The sequence below is a fragment of the Nothobranchius furzeri genome, chromosome 11 (assembly GCF_043380555.1).
Source record: "Nothobranchius furzeri strain GRZ-AD chromosome 11, NfurGRZ-RIMD1, whole genome shotgun sequence".
NCBI classification, from domain to species: domain Eukaryota; kingdom Metazoa; phylum Chordata; class Actinopteri; order Cyprinodontiformes; family Nothobranchiidae; genus Nothobranchius; species Nothobranchius furzeri.
Genome location: NC_091751.1, coordinates 66,860,936 through 66,880,361, shown reverse-complemented (window position 1 = coordinate 66,880,361; position 19,426 = coordinate 66,860,936). Strand labels below are relative to the sequence as shown.

General features: G+C 42.3%; 1 protein-coding gene across 1 annotated transcript; it reads right to left on the bottom strand.

The window, feature by feature from the left end:
- Positions 1 to 5,050: 5,050 nt before the first annotated feature.
- Positions 5,051 to 13,115, bottom strand: LOC107384370 (zinc finger protein 83). The gene is made up of 2 exons (XM_015957610.3): positions 12,999 to 13,115; positions 5,051 to 7,399 (listed from the first exon to the last, which is right to left on the bottom strand). Coding segments are annotated over exons 1-2 (1,794 nt in total). The 5' UTR covers positions 13,000 to 13,115; the 3' UTR covers positions 5,051 to 5,606.
- Between the last annotated feature and the right edge of the window lie 6,311 nt (positions 13,116 to 19,426).

Below are 19,426 nucleotides of genomic sequence, written 5' to 3'. Positions count from 1 at the left end.
AGACGCCATGTTGGCAGGCAACAAAGGTAAACAAAATGAACGAGATCGGCTTGGATTTTACTTCGTCTGAGTTTACTTCACGCTTTAAAACCAAAGAAATCATTTTATATAGTCAGAAATTAAATAGACTAAACATCTCCGACCCTTACCGTGCCCCTGGGATACTTTTTAAAAACGCCAGAAGCTGTCGAAGCGGACTTCTTACCCGACCTGGCCAGGGAACGCCTTGGGATTCCCCCGGAGGAGCTGGCCCCAGTGGCTGGGGAGAGGGAAGTCTGGGCCTCTCGACGCTACTGCCCCCGCAACCCGACTCCGGATGAGCAGATGAAAATGGATGGATGGATGGATGGACAAATAACAGATTTACACGTAAGTAGTTTAAATAGAGTGCTGTGCTGTTTGAATGTATAAGCTGAACGCCAAGAGAAATCATTAGTCTGATTTATTTTTCCGTGAATAAAATAAATATATCAGGCAGGAGCGTCTCAGGATCTGTCTGAGATCAGTCTCGGTGAGACAGATAATAGCAATCCAAAGTGCTTTTTATGTGTGATCTGACAATTGATCAACCATTGATTAAAATGAAATACAGCTTAGCCGGTTAATTGCTGTGATCATAAAACACGTAAACGGCAGCACGCAGAAATCACGAGGCAACGTTTTACGTGATGTTTACTTGTTGCTGTGAGTAATAAGACAGAAAAAGCCACGCCAAAATAAGTTTAGGAAGCCCACTAAGAATCGTAATAAAGCATTTAAAATAAATACCATACACAGTTGAGGAAAAGTTGGTTTAAGTACCTGATATGAAGCAGTCGCTGCATAAGTGAAATCCTTTACTCTCGGGATCCCACAGCTTCATTTCAGCCCGGTCACTAGCGCGTTTTATTACAATGATCCGACGTTTGCGGCGTTCCGGATCTTGGGGAATCCTGTAGATGGCTCATTCCTTATGTCGTCCGCGTCTGTTCTGCATTCTGGGGCACAACAGGAATCTACCATATTTCCCGTTTGATTGAGTTTTCTGACAATAACAAATAGTCCAGCTGCGGGCTTCTGTCTGCCAATATGGCGCAGTTTCGATTTGAACTGTTGCATGCCGGGAGAAGTGACGTCAACTCCTGGAGCTCTATAGAACCAGTTTGCCTTCAGTGATTTTGCCACCAGTTCTCATTTACTATATTGGACTTTTCCTTCATGTCCCACAACACTTTGGTTGCAATATTGTTCATAAAACAGTTAACAATGCATCGGTTTCCCACCAGGTTAACTAATCTTGACTTATGTTGGGGGGTGGGTAGGTATGATGTCAGCGCCTTGGGCTTCCTGACAGGGTTGCGGAAGGCGCTTTATAAATAAAGCTTTGATGGATTGATTGATTGATTGATTGATTGATTGATTGATTGATGTTCAGTAATGGTAGAGGCTGTTTCATTAGTGGCTGATGGCAGGCTTGACTGCTCATTGCGGGACACTTGACTCTGGACTGCTGCTGGTCCCATCTCAGTAGTCCCTCCCCATTTCCCACAGAGTCTTTGCACTTAGCATCTATGAAAGTAGTGGCGCTTTCACCCACATTTGAAGCAGTGCATACATATATGTTCTCCTTTGCTACATCCTTTTTGTCATGGTTTTGGTGCCCTGGTGTGGGGACTGGTTTCCATAGCAGCCATAAACATTTGCTTCATTTCTTTGCATAGTTCTTCTATAATCTGCTGTGCATCTCAATTAGTCTCAACTGCTTTCACAGCCACTGCAGCTGGGGGTTCTCTGGACTTGAAGCAGCTCTGAACAGGTGTGTGAGCTGTCTGGCATTACGTTTCAAGCTGCTGTGGACCTTTTCAGATTTTAGCCATAGGCCCTATCAAATAAAAATGTTTTACGCCTAGTCTTAAAAGTAGACAAGGTGTCTGCCTCACGGACTAAAGCTGGGAGCTGGTTCCACAGGAGAAGAGCCTGATAACTAAAAGATCTGCCTCCCATCCTAATTTTAGATATTCTGGGAACCACCAGTAAACCTGCAGTCTGAGAGCGAAGTGCTCGGTTAGGAACATATGGAACAATCAGATCACTGATGTATGATGGAGCTTGATTATTAAGAGCTTTATATGTGAGAAGAAGGATCTTAAAATCTACTCTGAATTTAACAGGTAGCCAATGTAGGGAAGCTAAGACAGGAGAGATATGATCTCTCCTTTTAATTCTCATCAGAACTCTAGCTGCAGCATTTTGGACAAGCTGAAGACTTTTAACTACATTCTGTGGACTTCCTGAGAGTAATGAATTACAGTAATCCAGTCTTGATGTAATAAATGCATGAACTAGTTTTTCAGCATCTCCTGGAAAGGATGCTTCTAATCTTAGCAATATTCCGAAGGTGGAAAAAGGAAATCCTACAAACCTGTTCAACCTGGGATTTGAATGACATGTCCTGGTCAAAGATAACAACAAGGTTCCATACTTTGTTCTCGGAGACTAATTTAATGCCATTCAGGTCAGGTGATTGACTAAGCAATTTCCTTTTCTGAATTTCTGGTCCAAAGATGATAACTTCAGTCTTGTCTTGATTTAAAAGCAAAAAGTTTTGAGTCATCCAATTGTTTATGTCTTCAAGACAAGCCTGTAATCTACCTAACCGATTAGGTTCATCAGGGTTAATGGAAGATATAACTGAGTATCGTCAGCATAACAGTGGAAGTTTATCCCATGATGTCTAATGATATTACCAATTGGGAGCACATATATAGTAAACAGAATTGGTCCAAGCACTGAACCCTGTGGTACTCCACAAGTAACCCTGGAGTATGACGAAGATTTGGACACGTAGTGCAACACTGAAAACAGGAAACGCCTTACCGCCAGGTGCAGCCAATCAGCATATCAATCCTGATTAATAAAACAGTTCCAACGCCATTTTAAGTTCAGTGTTCAACAAGATCTCTCAAGATCCCTTGAAGTTCACCGCATGTTAAGTGAAGTATGGACAGGCCATCTATACTTTTCTTTTTAAGCTGAGAACTATCAAGCTGGGAAAAATCTGTCGTTATCAACCAACAACGGTTCCTTCAAAATAAAAGCTGAACTCGTTGACCCAAGGAGGGTCCTCTTTTTGACGCTGTGATCCATCTGTCGCTTTTTACCTGGAGACAATCCAAGGACTAGTCTGTCGTGCTGTGACGCTGTACCATTGGCTCCAGTACCGGAAGGAAGGTCCGAGGACCTGGCATTCTGGATCCATCATGGAGGTCTCACTGAGGGTATGTGGATGCGACAAAACTGGCGTCTCATGTGTTTATGACCACGAGTCTCAAACTTTGATCAGTTAGGAGCAAAACATCATCTCCCACTCAAACTTTGCTTCTCCAGATGCAAATGTTCTGAATTTGACATCATTCACACACACCAACCACCTCACTTCATTCCAACAGAACATCCATCATTGGAGTTAGTCTTTTTATACGTTTCCTCATTAGCTGCTTTCCATAACAGTTTTTCTTTGAGTTCAATGGCACAAAATTCAAAGTTTAGGGCAATTTCTTTGGGTTCTTGGTATATATTGAAAATCTGATGGTAAAGCTCAGTGGGGCTGTCTTCTCTGTAGCGTCATTTACAGATGGTGAGCAGTTTGCTAAGTGTCAGCCCCCATTTTATCTCCAGCATGTCTCTGAGGGGCAGTCCAGTGCTAATAGCCCTATTTACTGCCTTGACAATTTTAGTCTCAGTGTCTTTTTTCACTCCCATTCTCTATCTTGCGGACTAGATTGAGGTAAAACAGCTCATCCTTCTGCCCAGATTCTCCATTTTGCCCACTGATTTTAAACTCCCTCCTTACTGATTCCTTCTGCAGAGTTCGTGTTGGCTCTGGTCGAGTTATGGGTGGAAAAACTGATGTGTGTACTGGGGAGGCAAGTGGAAAGATGTCTTCCGAGTATCTCTTTTGAGCAGACTCTGGATTGGGGCTCTTTTCCTGATTGACTTTCTCCTTTGCTCACTCTCTGAATATACTGCTGGTGGCCATGTCTTTGTAAAATGTTTCCACTTGATCCTCTTCCTCACTCTTCTCTATTGCATCAAACACGCTCTCTGCCAACATGATTAGTGTCCTCTAAAAAGGTAGCAGAAGGTGAACTACACGTCACACAAAAACACAAAACAGTACAACAATGGCAGTCATTTTGGATCTGAACATGGAAATTTCTGGAGGCAGCAGGTGTAAACTCTGGATAAAATTGTAACTCCACCCCCAGTCATTATGTGACCACCAGTCACTGACCTCACGTGTAGAAACCACATCGAAGATGATACTGGAAAGTTAGTGGAAAATACTTACCTATGCTGTTGAAAAAGTCCAACTGGACACAAAGTCGTACTGTTGGAAAAGGGGGATTAGGGTCCTATATTCTGTGATAAACAGCTTCATCAGCATCTTCAACCAGTCCCTAACAAAAGCTGAAGCCCCATGCACATTCAAAGCATCCATCATCAGCACAGTCCGAAATAAACCAGACTCAATACTTTTTGCTCCGACTCACACTGGTGACAATGAAGCGCTTTGAAAAACTGGTTCTGGCCCACATCAACACCAAGGTCCTAATACCACTGACCGATACCGCCACAACATATCAGATGATGGCTGGAAGGTCCAGATGCAAATGACGCAGTGGCCTTGGAGCTGCTCAACACACTCCAATAGGAACAGGACCTACGCCAGGATACTTTTATTGGGATTGCAGCTGTGCTTTAATATTTTAGTTCAACATAAATCTAATGTTTATCCACAGCAGTTGCATAATCAAATGAAATAAATACTTCTGCAATCTTAAAATCGAACTTTAAAGTACCAGGGAACATTCACAAAATAATAGTTTATTACATATTGTGATATTGATTACTTTGAAGATTTTTTTAAGGCTGCAGTTTGAATATTTTAGTATTCGAATATTCAATCAAATCCACTGTCGATAAAATGTAATATTCTATTTGACGACCCGTCAAGTAAAGGAAAAATATTCTGTTTAGTTTGTGTTTATAAACTCCAACACTCAAATGATTCCATAGAAATGCCACCTTTTAATGAAATACAAAAAATTGTGTTACACTAATTGGTTTCTGCAATGTTTCTAGCATGCAAACTGTTTTGCATATTAAAATATTGATGTTTTCAATAAATAAAAAGAATCAAAAAACAATTCATAATGCCTTTGTGGCCCTTTAAGAACAAGTTAAAGCTTCATGAAAAATTGCATTATGAAATATCAATCCTACTCGTTAGCATTAGCCCACCTGGTGTAGTTTTTGTCATTGTCATTTTCTCCAAATTCCTCCATGGTGCCGTGACCACCAAGTTGTGCATCAGTAAAATGTGTCAGTGTAAGAGTCCGGCTGTGGTGTGCATATTTAACGAATCAGTAACAAATCAGTAAAAAGAAACTTGAGAAATGTATTGAATCAAAGCATTCGATCATTCGTTTCAGCCCTAGATTTTTTCCATATCGTCCCAGCCCTACTTGGGACATGTCTTGTGAACTGGTAAACTTTCATCCTTCTAGGATGTATTTGCATGTGTGCTTTGTGTGCGAGTTCTAAATAGATTTGTGGATATATTTTTAAAGGTCACATTCAACAGGTTTCTGTTCTATATGGATACTCATGTGGCTGTTTAAGTTTGTCTTACGACTAAATCGTTGTACACAAAGAACACACTGAAATGGTTTCTCCCCCGTATGGCTTAACAAGTGAGAGTTTAAACTTGTTTTGTGACGAAATGTTAGTCCACAAACATCACATTCAAATGGTTTCTGGCCTGTATGAATCCTCATATGTCTATTTAGATGCGTTTTCCTACTAAATCTTTGTCCACAGACATCACATTTAAATGATTTCTGTCCTGTGTGGATCATCAAATGGGAATTTAACGTTGCCCTCCGACTAAACTTTTGTCTACAAACATCACATTCAAATGGTTTCTCTCCAGTGTGAATTCTCTTGTGTGCATTCAAAGTCGTTTTATGGCTAAATCTTTGTCCACAAACATCACATTCAAATGGTTTCTGGCCTGTATGAATCCTCATATGTCCCTTTAGATGTGTTTTCCTACTAAATCTTTGTCCACAGACATCACATTTAAATGGTTTCTGTCCTGTGTGGATCATCAAATGGGAATTTAACGTTGCCCTCCGACTAAACTTTTGTCCACAAAGATCACATTCAAATGGTTTCTCTCCAGTATGAATTCTCTTGTGTGCACTCAGAGTCGTTTTATGGCTAAATCTTTGTCCACAAACAACACATTGAAATGGTTTCTGTCCTGTGTGGATATTCCTGTGTGAGGATAAAATTGCTTTACGACTAAATTTTTGTCCGCAAAAATCACATTCAAATGGTCTCTCCCCAGTGTGGATTCTTAGGTGTGCATTTAAAGTTGTGTTACATCTAAATCTTTGTCCACAAACATTACATTTGAATGGTTTTTGCCCAGTGTGGATTCTCATGTGTCTTGTTATGGTTGTCTTATGTCTGAACTTTTTTTGACAAACATCACATTTAAATGGCTTCTGTCCTGAGTGGATTTTCACGTGTGACTTTAAAGTTGAATTACATCTAAATCTTTGTCCACATACATCACATTCAAACGGTTTATTTCCAGTGTGAATTCTCACGTGTCTGTCTAAATGTGACTTCTGTCTGAATCTTTGTCCACAAACGTCACAATCAAATGCCTTCTCTTCAGAGTGGATTCCTATTTGTAGGTTCAGATTACTTTTTGGGTAAACTATTTGACCACACTCACAACTAAAGTCTGTCTTATTAACCAAACAGTTTGAAGACCTAATTTCTTCATGGTCTGCAATAAAGTGATATTGTTTCCCACACTCAGAGCAGCTAAATGATGTGTTGACAGTGTTTTCTCCTGACACTGAAGTCTTGCTCTCCTTCCAGTCATTGTCTCCATCTTCAGTTTCAGGACCAGAGTCAAGATTCAGATCATCATCTTGTTCATCACTTCTACTGACTTCAGTCTCTGAAGAAATAGAATTCTCTTCATTGTTCAGATCTGGGTTCTTGCTAGTTTCTGCTCCTCTGACAGTTCCTGCAGTCATCTGGTCAACTAAGCTGTTGGTTGGAACATCTCTGTCTTCCATTTGCTGATGATGAAGCAGTGAAAACAGAGGCTTCTCTTCATTATCCTCACTCTTTATAGGAACTACTGTGAATGTAAACCTGGTGACGTCAGTCTCCTCTTTCACATGGAGATGCTCTTCCTCCACACTGGTCCAGCTCCCCTCCTGTTCCTCCTTTATGTGGAGGGGTTCTGGGTCCTGTAGATCCACATCAGCACTCAGTTCTTTGGTTGCTTCTTCTTTAACCGACACCATCTGTTGAACATCTGCAGGAAACACTGAAACACATGATAGGAATTATAGACTGCTGTAACTGTCAGATTCTGAAAAACTTGTAAATACTTAAAATTCACAAGCGTTATGATCAACTGGCACTGTTGTCTTCCATGTTTCAACAATGCATTTTTGTACCTTCTATTAGAAGAAGACATGATGTCTCAGTCTCTGTTTTGTTAATGGCTATGCCCTTGCTGTGGAAAAAAGTAGTAACCTGAAATAGTAAATAAAATGTGCCAATGGTTGAAATGAAAGCTGGTGTGTGGCATTTTCTGTATGTGATCCTTGAAGTAGCTGTCAGCTGTCTCCCTCACCCCTGCAGCTATGTGTGCACCATGGCATGCACCACAACAATGACATGTTGCCTTTTTGATGAGTGTGGGCTTCTGTAGATACCTACTCTGAACTATGTGGTGCTAAGGAGTCAAATGATTTTACACATTGTGCCTTGAATCAAACATAATAGACAAAAGCAATAGTTAATGTGATTTAATGGAATTACAGTAACCATTGTTAGACAACGCCAGGAAGCCAACAAGTATGGCAGTGGACCAACATGAGTGGGAGAGGTGGGGATGATTTTTGTTAAGCAGATAAGGTTCGCGGCCGAATGTGAAGCGGCTGGGATGAGGATCAGCACCTCCAAATCTGAGACCATGGTTCTCGACCGGAAAAGGGTGGCTTGCCACCTCCGGGTCGGGGGAGAGGTCCTACCTCAAGTGGAGGAGTTTAAGTATCTCGGGGTCTTGTTCACGAGTGAGGGTAGGAGGGATCGGGAGATCGACAGGCGGATTGGTTCGGCGTCTGCAGTGATGCGGACGCTGAGCCGATCTGTCGTGGGGAAGAGGGAGCTGAGCCAGAAAGCCAGGCTCTCGATTTACCGGTCGATCTACGTCCCAATCCTCACCTATGGTCATGAGCTTTGGGTAATGACCGAAAGAACGAGATCGCGGATACAAGCGGCCGAAATGAGTTTCCTCCGTAGGGTGGCCGGGCTCAGCCTTAGAGATAGGGTGAGGAGCTCGGACATTCGGGAGGGACTCGGAGTAGAACCGCTGCTCCTCCGGATCGAAAGGAGCCAGTTGAGGTGGTTTGGGCATCTGGTCAGGATGCCTCCTGGACGCCTCCCCGGGGAGGTGTTTCGGGCATGTCCTGCCGGCAGAAGGCCCCCGGGTCGACCCAGGACACGTTGGAGAAGTTACATCTCCAATCTGGTCCGGGAACGCCTTGGGGTCCTGCCGGAGGAGCTGGTGGACAAGGCCGGGGAGAGGACGGCCTGGAGCTCCCTAGTTGGGATGCTGCCCCCGCGACCCGGACCCGGATAAGCGGAGGAAGACGACGACGACGACGACGACGAGACGACGAGATAAGACAAAACATATGACAGAGTATTGTGGGGAAGGAAGGATGGAGCACTATCAAGGATGATTCCCAACCTTTTGAACTGATGGAACTAGGGCTGCTCAATTAATCGAATTTTAATCACGATTACGATCCGAGTTTTGAACGATTATAAAAAACAAAACAAGCCGATTATTTGCTCCTCCCACTTGCGCTGCCCTGAGTTGCAAATGAAGCGCTCCTCCACAGTGTTGCCAACTTAGCGACTTTGACGCTATTTCTAGCAGCTTTTCAGACCCCCTTCTTGGCTTTTTAATCCTAAAAGTACCTAGCGAACATCTCAGAAACATCTCTGGTAACCCTTAGCTACTTTCTGGATAAATGTCGTCGACATTTCCTGCAGGTTAGCTAAACACTCCGCCTGAGCTCCGGACCGTTCTTCACAACATTAGGAAAGGGAATGATGCAGTCAGTGATGTGTCGGTCGCTACAGACAGCTCTCGGAGCTGGCTCGTTGTTGGAGTAACCAGAGTGAGTGACACACACACCGCACCTGCGGACTCCTGAGCAGCTAAAAACAGCTAAATGTGCACGTGCAGCGTGCTAAACACACGTGCAGCTTGCCCGATTGCTGTGAGACCGGGGTGGGGGTGCAGCTGTGGTTGGGACAGTTATTACATTAACTGATGGGCCTGTAAAAAAATAGTATATAAATAAGGTAGAAATAAGTTCCTCACGCTGATAAATAACTAATCTCTCTGAGGACACGGTGCTAGTGCACGCTCCTACAGCACCTTGACACGCCTAAATAAATGTTATGCAACATTTTGTGAACATCAATTTATTTGCATGTATTTGTTATAAATGCCACTGTATAATTCTTGCTGTCAGTATTTGCAAGATATTGGTATTTGGGTCTGTACTGGTTAGACTTAAATGAGTTAAACCAAACCCTTGGGTCATAAACTATGAGCTATAAGTATATAGGTCTTTTTATACTGGGAATCAGGAGTTATTTTAGTGATCATCTTGTTTCTTATTTTTGTCCTAATTGTGCCCGGAGCAATTTTATGACTGAATAAAAACAAATAAAATCATCATAAATTGAAAAATCTTCCTAAATAATCGTGATCTCAATTTGAGTCACCATAATCGTGAATATTATTGTTGCCATAATCGAGCAGCCCTAGATGGAAGTAGTCGATTTTGAAGCAGCTTTTGAAAATGTTGATTTTGTGCTAATGAGAAAAAAAACTCTCTTTTGACACGTTTAATATGAAGTTTTCCCCTTATCGCCTGAATTTATTTCCAATTATGGAAAAAAATTAACTTGTGATTTTGCTTTCAAGTAGATGCTAAATTAAGTTGAGAAAGTTAATTTCACCGTAACACATAAAATAGATATAATTTTAGGTATGATGCAAATTAGCGACAAGCCAGTGGCACAGAGCCAGCCACCCCTGCCAAATCTGCCCCAGTCAGCAGCCATCTTCTAATGTGTACAGTATAGAGTTTAGTGCACAATTTGTAATGCTGACAAGAACACTAAGTACTTAAGACCGCACACGAGGCACCAGCATCCCATTGTTAAGGAGGACATCCGAGTAGATCGACACCTACCGTGCAAATGTTTGAACATTAGCTTGGGCATATATGCAGTTGCAAAACCATTCAGCAGCAATAGAATAGTGCACCAATTCCCTTTAAAAAAACAAACCTCAGGCACAAACCACCAAATTAGCTGTCCTTTAGATGCCTGCCACGCAACACTGAAGTAGTGCTAAGTAACGGGTTTACTTCTTATGAGTGTGCTCATATACAATCTTTGAGGTATTGTCCACCACTCCTCCCTTCAAATGTCCAGCTCGAGGAGGATGTCCTTAAAGAGCAAGTCACCCCCAAATAAACTTTTTTTTGCTGATAAACTAAATAAACGAGTGTCTAATCGTGCTGCAGACACGTGTCGTCAATAATTTGGCACTTCAGTGCGTCTTAGTTAAAATTTAAATATTCTGCCTAAAATTGGCAGTGTTGTGCCGTTGTCAGGTAATAAACTCTGCACTGTATTCTAATTTAAATCTGCCACCGCTATTGGCTAAGAGGTATGCTATGATGTAAACTGGTACATTATGATGTCACAATGCTGTGGTGAGCCTGTGTGTGTGTGTTTGTTAGCAGCTCCGCCCTCTCGGTCTGACAGGCAACAGCATTTATTGCATTTTTCAAACATGAAGTGGGAGTGGAGTTAGACTCTGGTAGGGGTTGACTTGCTCTTTAAAGAAATAGTAGGCAGCAAATGGTTTGGTGAGGACAAAATAAGTGCATGTTTGCAGAAACAGCAAGCAGCAACAGAAAAATGTATTCCTCTCAGGTTAAAGTTCGAAGTTCAGGAAGGAGGAAATTAGTTTCAGTCTATGAGCCACACCTGTCATACAGTATTCACTTTGGCAGAATTGTGTTTTTTTTTCTCTCTACCTCAAAAACTGCCTTTAGGTAAAAATGTTACATTTAATGAACAATTTTAATATTTTGGGCACCTAAAATTTCAGACACATACAGCTTTAGGCCGAGCGATCGAGACGTGGGAGCTGCCCTCAGGATAAAAAAAGTCCAAATAAGAATACTGACTCATGCATACCTTCACTTTGAAGCACTGTCAGACCATAATTATGATTTTTACTGTGCACGCTGTAGTCACTATCCACTATTATTAGGATTTTACCCATGCCAGTTTGACTCTATGTCATTGCTGTAATTTGTGAAAACAACACTAAACATGAGTTATTTTCCAAAAAAATAAACAATTTTCTGAACAGGGTATTTAATACAAATCAATATTTTCTATGTTATGAAATATCTAAAATATAACATTTTTGCATCAATAGGATTTTATGTAGCAACAGATTAAAAAGTTACCATCCTCTTATGACTATTGAGGACAAAAACGTTCCATTGACTTCCATTCAAACCACAGCTTTTGATCCTGTTGCATCTGCAAAACGTAACCATGCGTTCTGTGATATTGGGGTTTCACTTTGGAGGAAAGCAGTCGAATTTGTCATTTTGACTGTTCACCAAAATCAGTGATTTCTCCATTGGTAGCCCAGGAGAGAAACTGTACACATTTCTTTAGATCTTCTGTGTATTGAAGTCAGAAGGTCAACGTGAACTCTGATAAGTGAATAAAACACAGTTTCACTCTCTTACTGGACTTCAACGTGTAGAAAACAAAAGCAAAAACAATTAGTATGTTTATGCACCTGGCTAGAACACAGGCAAAATCGTTTGAATGGAAGTCAATGAGACGTTTTTGTCCTGAAATGTAAGTCTGTTGCTAAGAAAAATCAATAAATGCAAAAAAACAATTATATTTTATATATTTTATTACATAACCAAGACTGATTTGCAATAAATCCCCCAGGCACAAAAATGTTTACATATATTTATTTTTTACAAAATAACTATTTTTGTGTGTTTATTTTTATTTTACTTTTCATAAATTACAGCAATGACTTATAGTGATAAAACTGACAATTCAAGGGTTAAACTCCTCAAAATTATTGAAATACTTTGAAGTTTGAGCAGGGCTGAAGTTGTTTAAGAGATCTGTGAAAAGCAGCAAAATAAATATTAAAGCATACGTGTTTGTCCTCTAAATAATCAAGTGTATAGTAAATTAAAGTGAAGCCTGAGGGTTAAGATATGACATTTCAGTCGAACCAACGGTAATAATATATTTCTCTAGAAAAGTTTAAAATAGTTTGCTAAGTCCTTTAAAGATTGCTTTGCTTTGTGTTCTTTAATAAAAAAGGAAAATTAAGAACTTTTTCTCTCTTAAAGTTAGACTGAAAAGGTACAGAAAAGTTTTATTCAGGTACCAGCACCGAAAGCCACTTAATACCAAAAATAAAAATGTATTTTTTGACAGACTTCATCAAGTTGACGTTTTGCGACATAAATGATTTAAAAACAATCTTTAGTTTTAATTACTTATGAAAATCAGCCACTTCAGAGGTTAATAATACACCAAACAGGATGACGTAGCTGACTTTCACTGGTATTCAGTGACACTAGACACTAGATACGTGACACTTGTCTAGCAAGCTCAAATAACTGAATGTAAACAGCACAGCTGAAGAAGATAACACAGGCTTGTAGCAGTTACCTGCCGTGTAGCCACAATAACGCTACTCAAGCAATACTGCCTATTTAACAACACATGTTGGTGCAAAGTAAACAGCTCACGTTACAACAACTTACTTGTGATTGACGAACAAACTGGAGATTAAAAAGAAATTAAAAAACAGCAACACTCTCGACAGCACGGATATCGGTCAGCTAATAAACGGAATGAGGAAAAACTTCCGGGTACTAGGCGCATGCGTAATGCAACACAAAGCGAGGCGCGTGGACGCCAGCGTCGCCGCCATGTTGGATGGGTCCCCTCTAACGCAGAGTGAGCAATTAAGCCCGTTTTGGTGCCGCCTACGGTAACAACAACCGGCGTACTATTGACAACAGATCACGTAGGATCACTAGTGACTTTTCTAGCCTACCTGAAGCAAAAATTATTTTTCTGGTTTGGGTTCCTTTCACTCTAATAATCCTCTTGTTAAGTTTAAGGTCATTAACGCTGCTATATATCCCCAGCAGGGCCGAATTGTCATGCAGGGGCCCCTGGGCACAATGTGCTTAGGAATAACAGGATAGCAAACTTTTCATTAATGTTCCTGCATTCGTTCTGTGCTCCAAACAGTTTACTAGGCTGTCAGTAATGACACTGAATGTTTCCACTCGAAATCTCTCTTGACCTTTTAGAGTTATTTCATGTTCTGTGGATTCAGCTGAAAAGATTTTTCGTTTTTTGGTCCGCTGAGGTTCATCTTTATATGACTGGCAAACTCCAGGAACATTCTTTGCAGCCATTTCAAAATGATCAAATTGGTCACGAATTGATAATAGAAATAATTTCAAAGACTCAAATAGACAAATGGCAGTTCTGAGATCAATGTCTTTCTTTTGTAATATTCACTGGTTGCTTTGAATCTGCCTAAAACACAGTGCCAAAACTGTGCCATAATTGACATTTATTGTTTTTTCCAACTTCAGCTTTTGTCCAAGGTCAAACCTTTTTTATCGCGGAGGGATCTTGAAATAGCGACTCCAGCTTTTATTTTCTCACTTCTTGATTTTTGTAATTTTCTATATTTTGGTATCAACAAATATTTAATAAGGAGGTTGCAGTTGGTCCAGAATGCCGCAGCTAGATTCTTAGGCCGTGCAAGGAAATGTGACTCAGTGTCACCGATTTTAGCTTCTTTGCACTGGCTGCCAGTCAACTTTGGAATTGATTTTAAAATGTACTTGTTGGTTTTTAACCCTTTGCAAGGGAAGGCACCTACCTACTTATCTGACCTGTGTGTTCCCTATTGATTGCCCTTCAAGAGTGCTAAAGACCTCTGGTCAATCGACCTTATTCATTCCCAGCACCAGATGTAAAACTAGAGACAGGGCATTTGCGGTTGCAGCAACTCATCTGTGGAACTCTTTACCACAACGTAATGAGGAGTCTCCATCAACTACTGACCTGTTTAAGTCTAGGCTTAATGCATATTTGTATTACCTTGCTTTTAGTGATAGTTAATTTAGGATTGTAATTATTATGTTTGTTTGTTTTTCATCATGGGTTAGGGTTAGGGTTAGTAATGACCCCAGGGCAATGAAATATACATTTTTCTGTGCATCCCCTGTAATACTCTCACGGACCACTATGGGTTACCCAGCCCCCACAACCTGCCACAACCTACCCTGTCTCCCCACTCTGTCCAGTCCTGTGTCTTCCCTAATTTCTCCCACCTTACTCTCGTCTCCCAAACACTTTAGATCCCAGGTCCTCTTAACCAAACTAGTTAACTCTATGAAGACCTCTGCATGCCCCCTCGACATCTTACCCTCATCTTTGTTTAAAAATGCTTTTCAGTCCATCGGTCCCAGCGTGCTCTCTATAATTAATGCTGCTCTGTTCAGATCCCTGCTTACTTTAAGAACGCTGTAATCCACCCGTGTCTTAAAAAACGAGTCTTGATACCTCTCAGCTCAGCCACTTCCGGTCGGTAACAAGATGGCGCCTGTGCTTGGCTTAGCCGCAGTCACCGGCCACTTTTTCAAACTTTTCTCCACTAACCTCCTCTTTTCTACCTTGCTCCTGTCTGCGATCCTCTTCAGTAGTGTCCCTGCTACCATCTCCTATGATCGCCAGACTCTTTTGTCCTTCTGTTCGTTTGCGACCGCCTAAGATGCACCGAGGACGTACCTCCCTCTTTGTTTACCTGAGTGGCTCACTGGCCTGGAGCCAAACAACGGTCTCAACCTGCACGCCTCCAGCTATGTTTGTCCGGTCCCAGGGAAATGTCGGAGGAAAAGAGGTAAACGAGCAGCAATCCAGGTGAGAATAAGACTTCTGTTAAAGCGTGGTTTATCTAGTAAACATCGGCGTGATCTTCTAGCTTCTTTTCCTTTGTTTGGTGACCTGAGCGCCACTTCCGCATTCCCGCCAGGCTGCGTTGGGACGCGGTTTCTCCGTCCAATTTTTTCAAGGTCGGTTTATCGTCATTCTTCAGTGGTTTCTCCTCCTGTTCCCTCCATAAGTGGTTTTTATAAACACCGTGGATCTAACCCTGCTAATTTACGTCCACTAACTCCAGCTGTTTCTGTAGTTTCTGATTCCTCCACCTCACTCAGCATGGCTCTATTAAACACCCGCTCTGTTAACAATAATTCCTTCCTGCTCAATGATTTAATTCTCTCTAAAAACCTGGATTTTCTGTTTCTGACTGAAGTTTGGGAGCAACCATCTGATTATTCTGGTCTGATTGAACTCTGCCCGAGTAGTTTTTCTTTTCTTAGGCAGCCCCGGGGTTCTGGTCGTGGTGGAGGCCTAGCTGTTGTTTTCAGAGACCATCTTCTATGTAGCTCTACATCCTCTGGTCACTTTGCTTCCTTTGAACTGCAGCTGATTAAAGTCGGGCGTAAGAACCCGTTCTACTGTGCTGTGGTCTATCGTCCACCTGGTCCAAACAGTTCTTTCCTTCAGGAGTTTAGTGGCTTTCTATCCTCCACTGTGAAGCTGTCCAGACTGGTGATTGTTGGTGACTTTAACATCCACGTTGATGATCCCTCTGATCACTTTGCCATGAATTTCTCCAGCCTTATGGACTCCTTCAGCTTTACCCAGCATGTTTCTGGCCCCACACACCAGGGGGCACACTCTAGACCTTGTTTTTACCCTGAGTCTAAATGCTGCCAGTGTTTGTCCTGAGGACGTTTATATTTCAGATCACCATTGCATTTTCTTTAACTTGTTAGTTTCTGCGTCCCCACCTCCTGCTCGCCGTATGGTTAGTCCTCGTTTTCTTAATGAGAGCACAGCTAGCAATTTTTCCGCTGCTTTTGATCTACCCTGTTCTTCTGAGAACGACCCAGATTCCTTAACTTCTCAGTTTAACGAGCACTGCCTCTCCATTCTGGACAACATCTGTCCTGTCAGATCAGTTCCTGCAGTGAACCCTACTCCCTGGTTTAATGAAAGCCTTCGCAGCCTGAAGCGCCAATGCAGAAAAATTGAGCATTTGTGGAAGAAAACCCATCTCCACGTCCATCTGCTGCACCTAAAGGATCTTCTGACATCCTTTAACTCTGCAGTCAGAGACGCGAGGGTTTCCTATTTCTCCAACCTGGTGTCCCAGAGCAAAGGGAACCCCAAGGTAGAGCCATGCACTGGAGCCCTAGGCCCGGGGGTCAGCCCGGCCGGATGGCCCGAGGGCCGGGCTTCGGGCCGACCACTGTGTAATGACCTCGGACATGGGCCGGGCGCCTTCATTTTTAATCGAAAAAAAACTGAAACACTTGAACGCAGCAGCACCTGCCTGCTTCTCACGCACCATTAGCTCAGTTAAAGTCTGTGTAGTTTATAAATGCGCCTATATAAACGAATTCTCAAACTGCTGATTGAAACATGTGCCCCTATTCTAATACGCCATTTTATGTCCACTTTGATGTCAGAAACCATTCGTTTATTCTCATGAAAACGGCAGCATTCTGTTTTTCTGTGAATAAATTCACTCTGCAGTTAGAAAAAAACAGCAATGAATGCTGTATTTTTTTAACTGCAGAGAGCATTTTCAGAGCGGCAGATTAAGTTTACAAACGCTTTATTAACTGGGGGCGTTTATTTAATCTGCCGCTCTGAAAATGCGCTCTGCAGTTAGAAAATTAGAATGATGCTTCTTTTTCTAATTGCACAAGAGCGTGTTTTCAAAGCAGATTAAATTTACAAACGCATCCAATTAATATAGTGTTCGTAAATTTCATCTGCCGCTCGAAAAATACGCTCTGTTAGGGAAAAAAAAGCTGCATTGATGCTGTTTTTCTTTCTTTTCTTTTTTTCTTTTCTTTTTTTTTTACTGCAGAACGCTTCTCACATATAATTATAATGCTGAGCATTCTATCACGCTAAAACATTATGAAAGGTTAAAAAAAAAGCCTGGCTCGGGTCAGGCCAGAGAATCCTGAAAACCTTTTTGGACCGGGTCAGGCTGGGGCTCCACCTCCTCGGGCCGGGCCGGACACGAGCTCAGATTTTAGGCCCGTGCAGGGCTCTACCCCAAGGTGCTGTTTAACACCATCAGCAGCATCGTCTCTCCTGCCTCTCCTACAGCCTCCATCCACTCTGTTACAGACAGTGAGAACTTTCTGTCTTTCTTTGTGGACAAAGTCAATAAGGTTAGATCTAGCATCTCTCCTTCAGCCTTATCGCCGCCTCTCCCGACTCCAACCAGGCCCATCATCCTAGATAGCTTTGCTCGTGTTTCTTTGCCTGAGTTAACCAAACTAGTTAACTCTATGAAGACCTCTGCATGCTCCCTCCACATCTCACCCTCATCTTTGTTTAAAAGTGCTTTTCAGTCCATCGGTCCCAGCGTGCTCTCTATAATTAATGCTTCACTGGTTTCTGGTCAGGTCCCTGCTTACTTTAAGAACGCTGTAATCCACCCGTTTCTTAAGAAAAACAAGTCTCGACCCCTCTCTTCATAGCAGCTTCAGACCCATCTCTAAACTTCCGTTCATCTCCAAGATCTTGGAAAAGGTTGTGGCTAAACAACTCACAGCTGCTCTTGATCAACATAACATATATGATGGCTTCCAGTCAGGTTTTCGTAGAGATCATTCTACTGAAACAGCTCTTCTTAGGGTCTCTAATGACCTTCTGACTCACAGTGATGCAGGAGACTGTTCTGTTCTGGTCCTGCTGGACCTGACTGCAGCCTTTGACACTGTTGACCATCACCTGCTACTGAAGAGGCTGAGAGACTGGGTAGGCCTATCAGGATCTGCTCTGGAGTGGTTCTCCTCTTATCTTTCTGAGCGCTCCTTTTCTGTGGCCGTCTCCAAGTTTAGGTCCTCCACCACCTCCCTTACCCATGGTGTCCCACAAGGTTCTGTGCCGGGGCCTCTGCTCTTCCTCCTCTATCTGCTTCCTCTTCAGCACAACCCTAACCCAAACCGTCTACAGGTGGTTCAGAACGCCTGTGCTCGGCTTCTGACCAAGTCCTCCAAACAAACCCACATCACCCCGCTTCTCCTCCAGCTTCACTGGCTACCAGTCAACTTCAGGGCTCATTTCAAGATCCTAGTTCTGGTCTATAGGGCCTTACATGGACAAGCACCATCTTACATTGGTGATCTTCTTAGTCCCTACACCCCCAGCAGGTCCCTGAGGTCCAGTGATCAAAGCCTACTGGTTGTGCAGCACCAGGCTAAAGACCAAAGGTGACAGATCATTTGCTGCTGTGGCCCCCAGACTCTGGACCTCTCTCCCCCTGAGCCTGAGATCAGTGGACTCAGTGGTCTCCTTTAAAAAGCAGCTGAAGACTCACTTGTTCAAGCTGGCTTTTGGTGTGACCTTCATCACCCTCTCCTTGTTCTGCTCTCCTTACCTATTCCACCTTCCTCAGGATCCACTGATTTCCCTCTTTCCATTTCACTCTCTCTCTCTTTCTTTACATTTTTTAATCACAATTGTCTATTTTTTGCTCATTTTAAATATATTTAAACCATTTTCTAAATTCTTTTTTATATTTTACATTTTTTGTTTTTGTGAAGCGCCTCGTGATTTTTATCTTGAGAGGCGCTATAGAAATGCTATCTTCTTCTCCTTCTCCTTCTCCTTCTTCTTCTTCTTCTTCCAGTAGTTCCGGAGTGCATGAAAGGTTATGCTGTGTCAATACGATGATGGAAATTGACCCTTTTTATTCATTACACAGCGGTACAGCCTTCTCCGTGCCCACCTCCAGAGAATCTTCTTCCAGCGGCTCCGCCTCCAGAGACTCCGCTTGCAGCGGGCCAGAGACCAATTAGAGTTGTGTCATCTGCAAATTTCACAATGTGGTTGGTGTTTGATTTTGCCGTACAGTCATGAGTGAGCAAACCAAACAGGAGTGGTCTCAGAACACACCCCTGAGGTAAACCCTGGATTCACTGTGATGGTCTTTGATGTATGATTGCCCACTTTGTTTGTGCTGAAAACCCAGTTGCAGGTTACAGGGTACACGCAGCTGCTGAGGGATGATCGTATTAAAAGCTGAGCTGAAGTCGATGAAAAGAATCCTGGCGTAGGAGTTCTTCCTCTT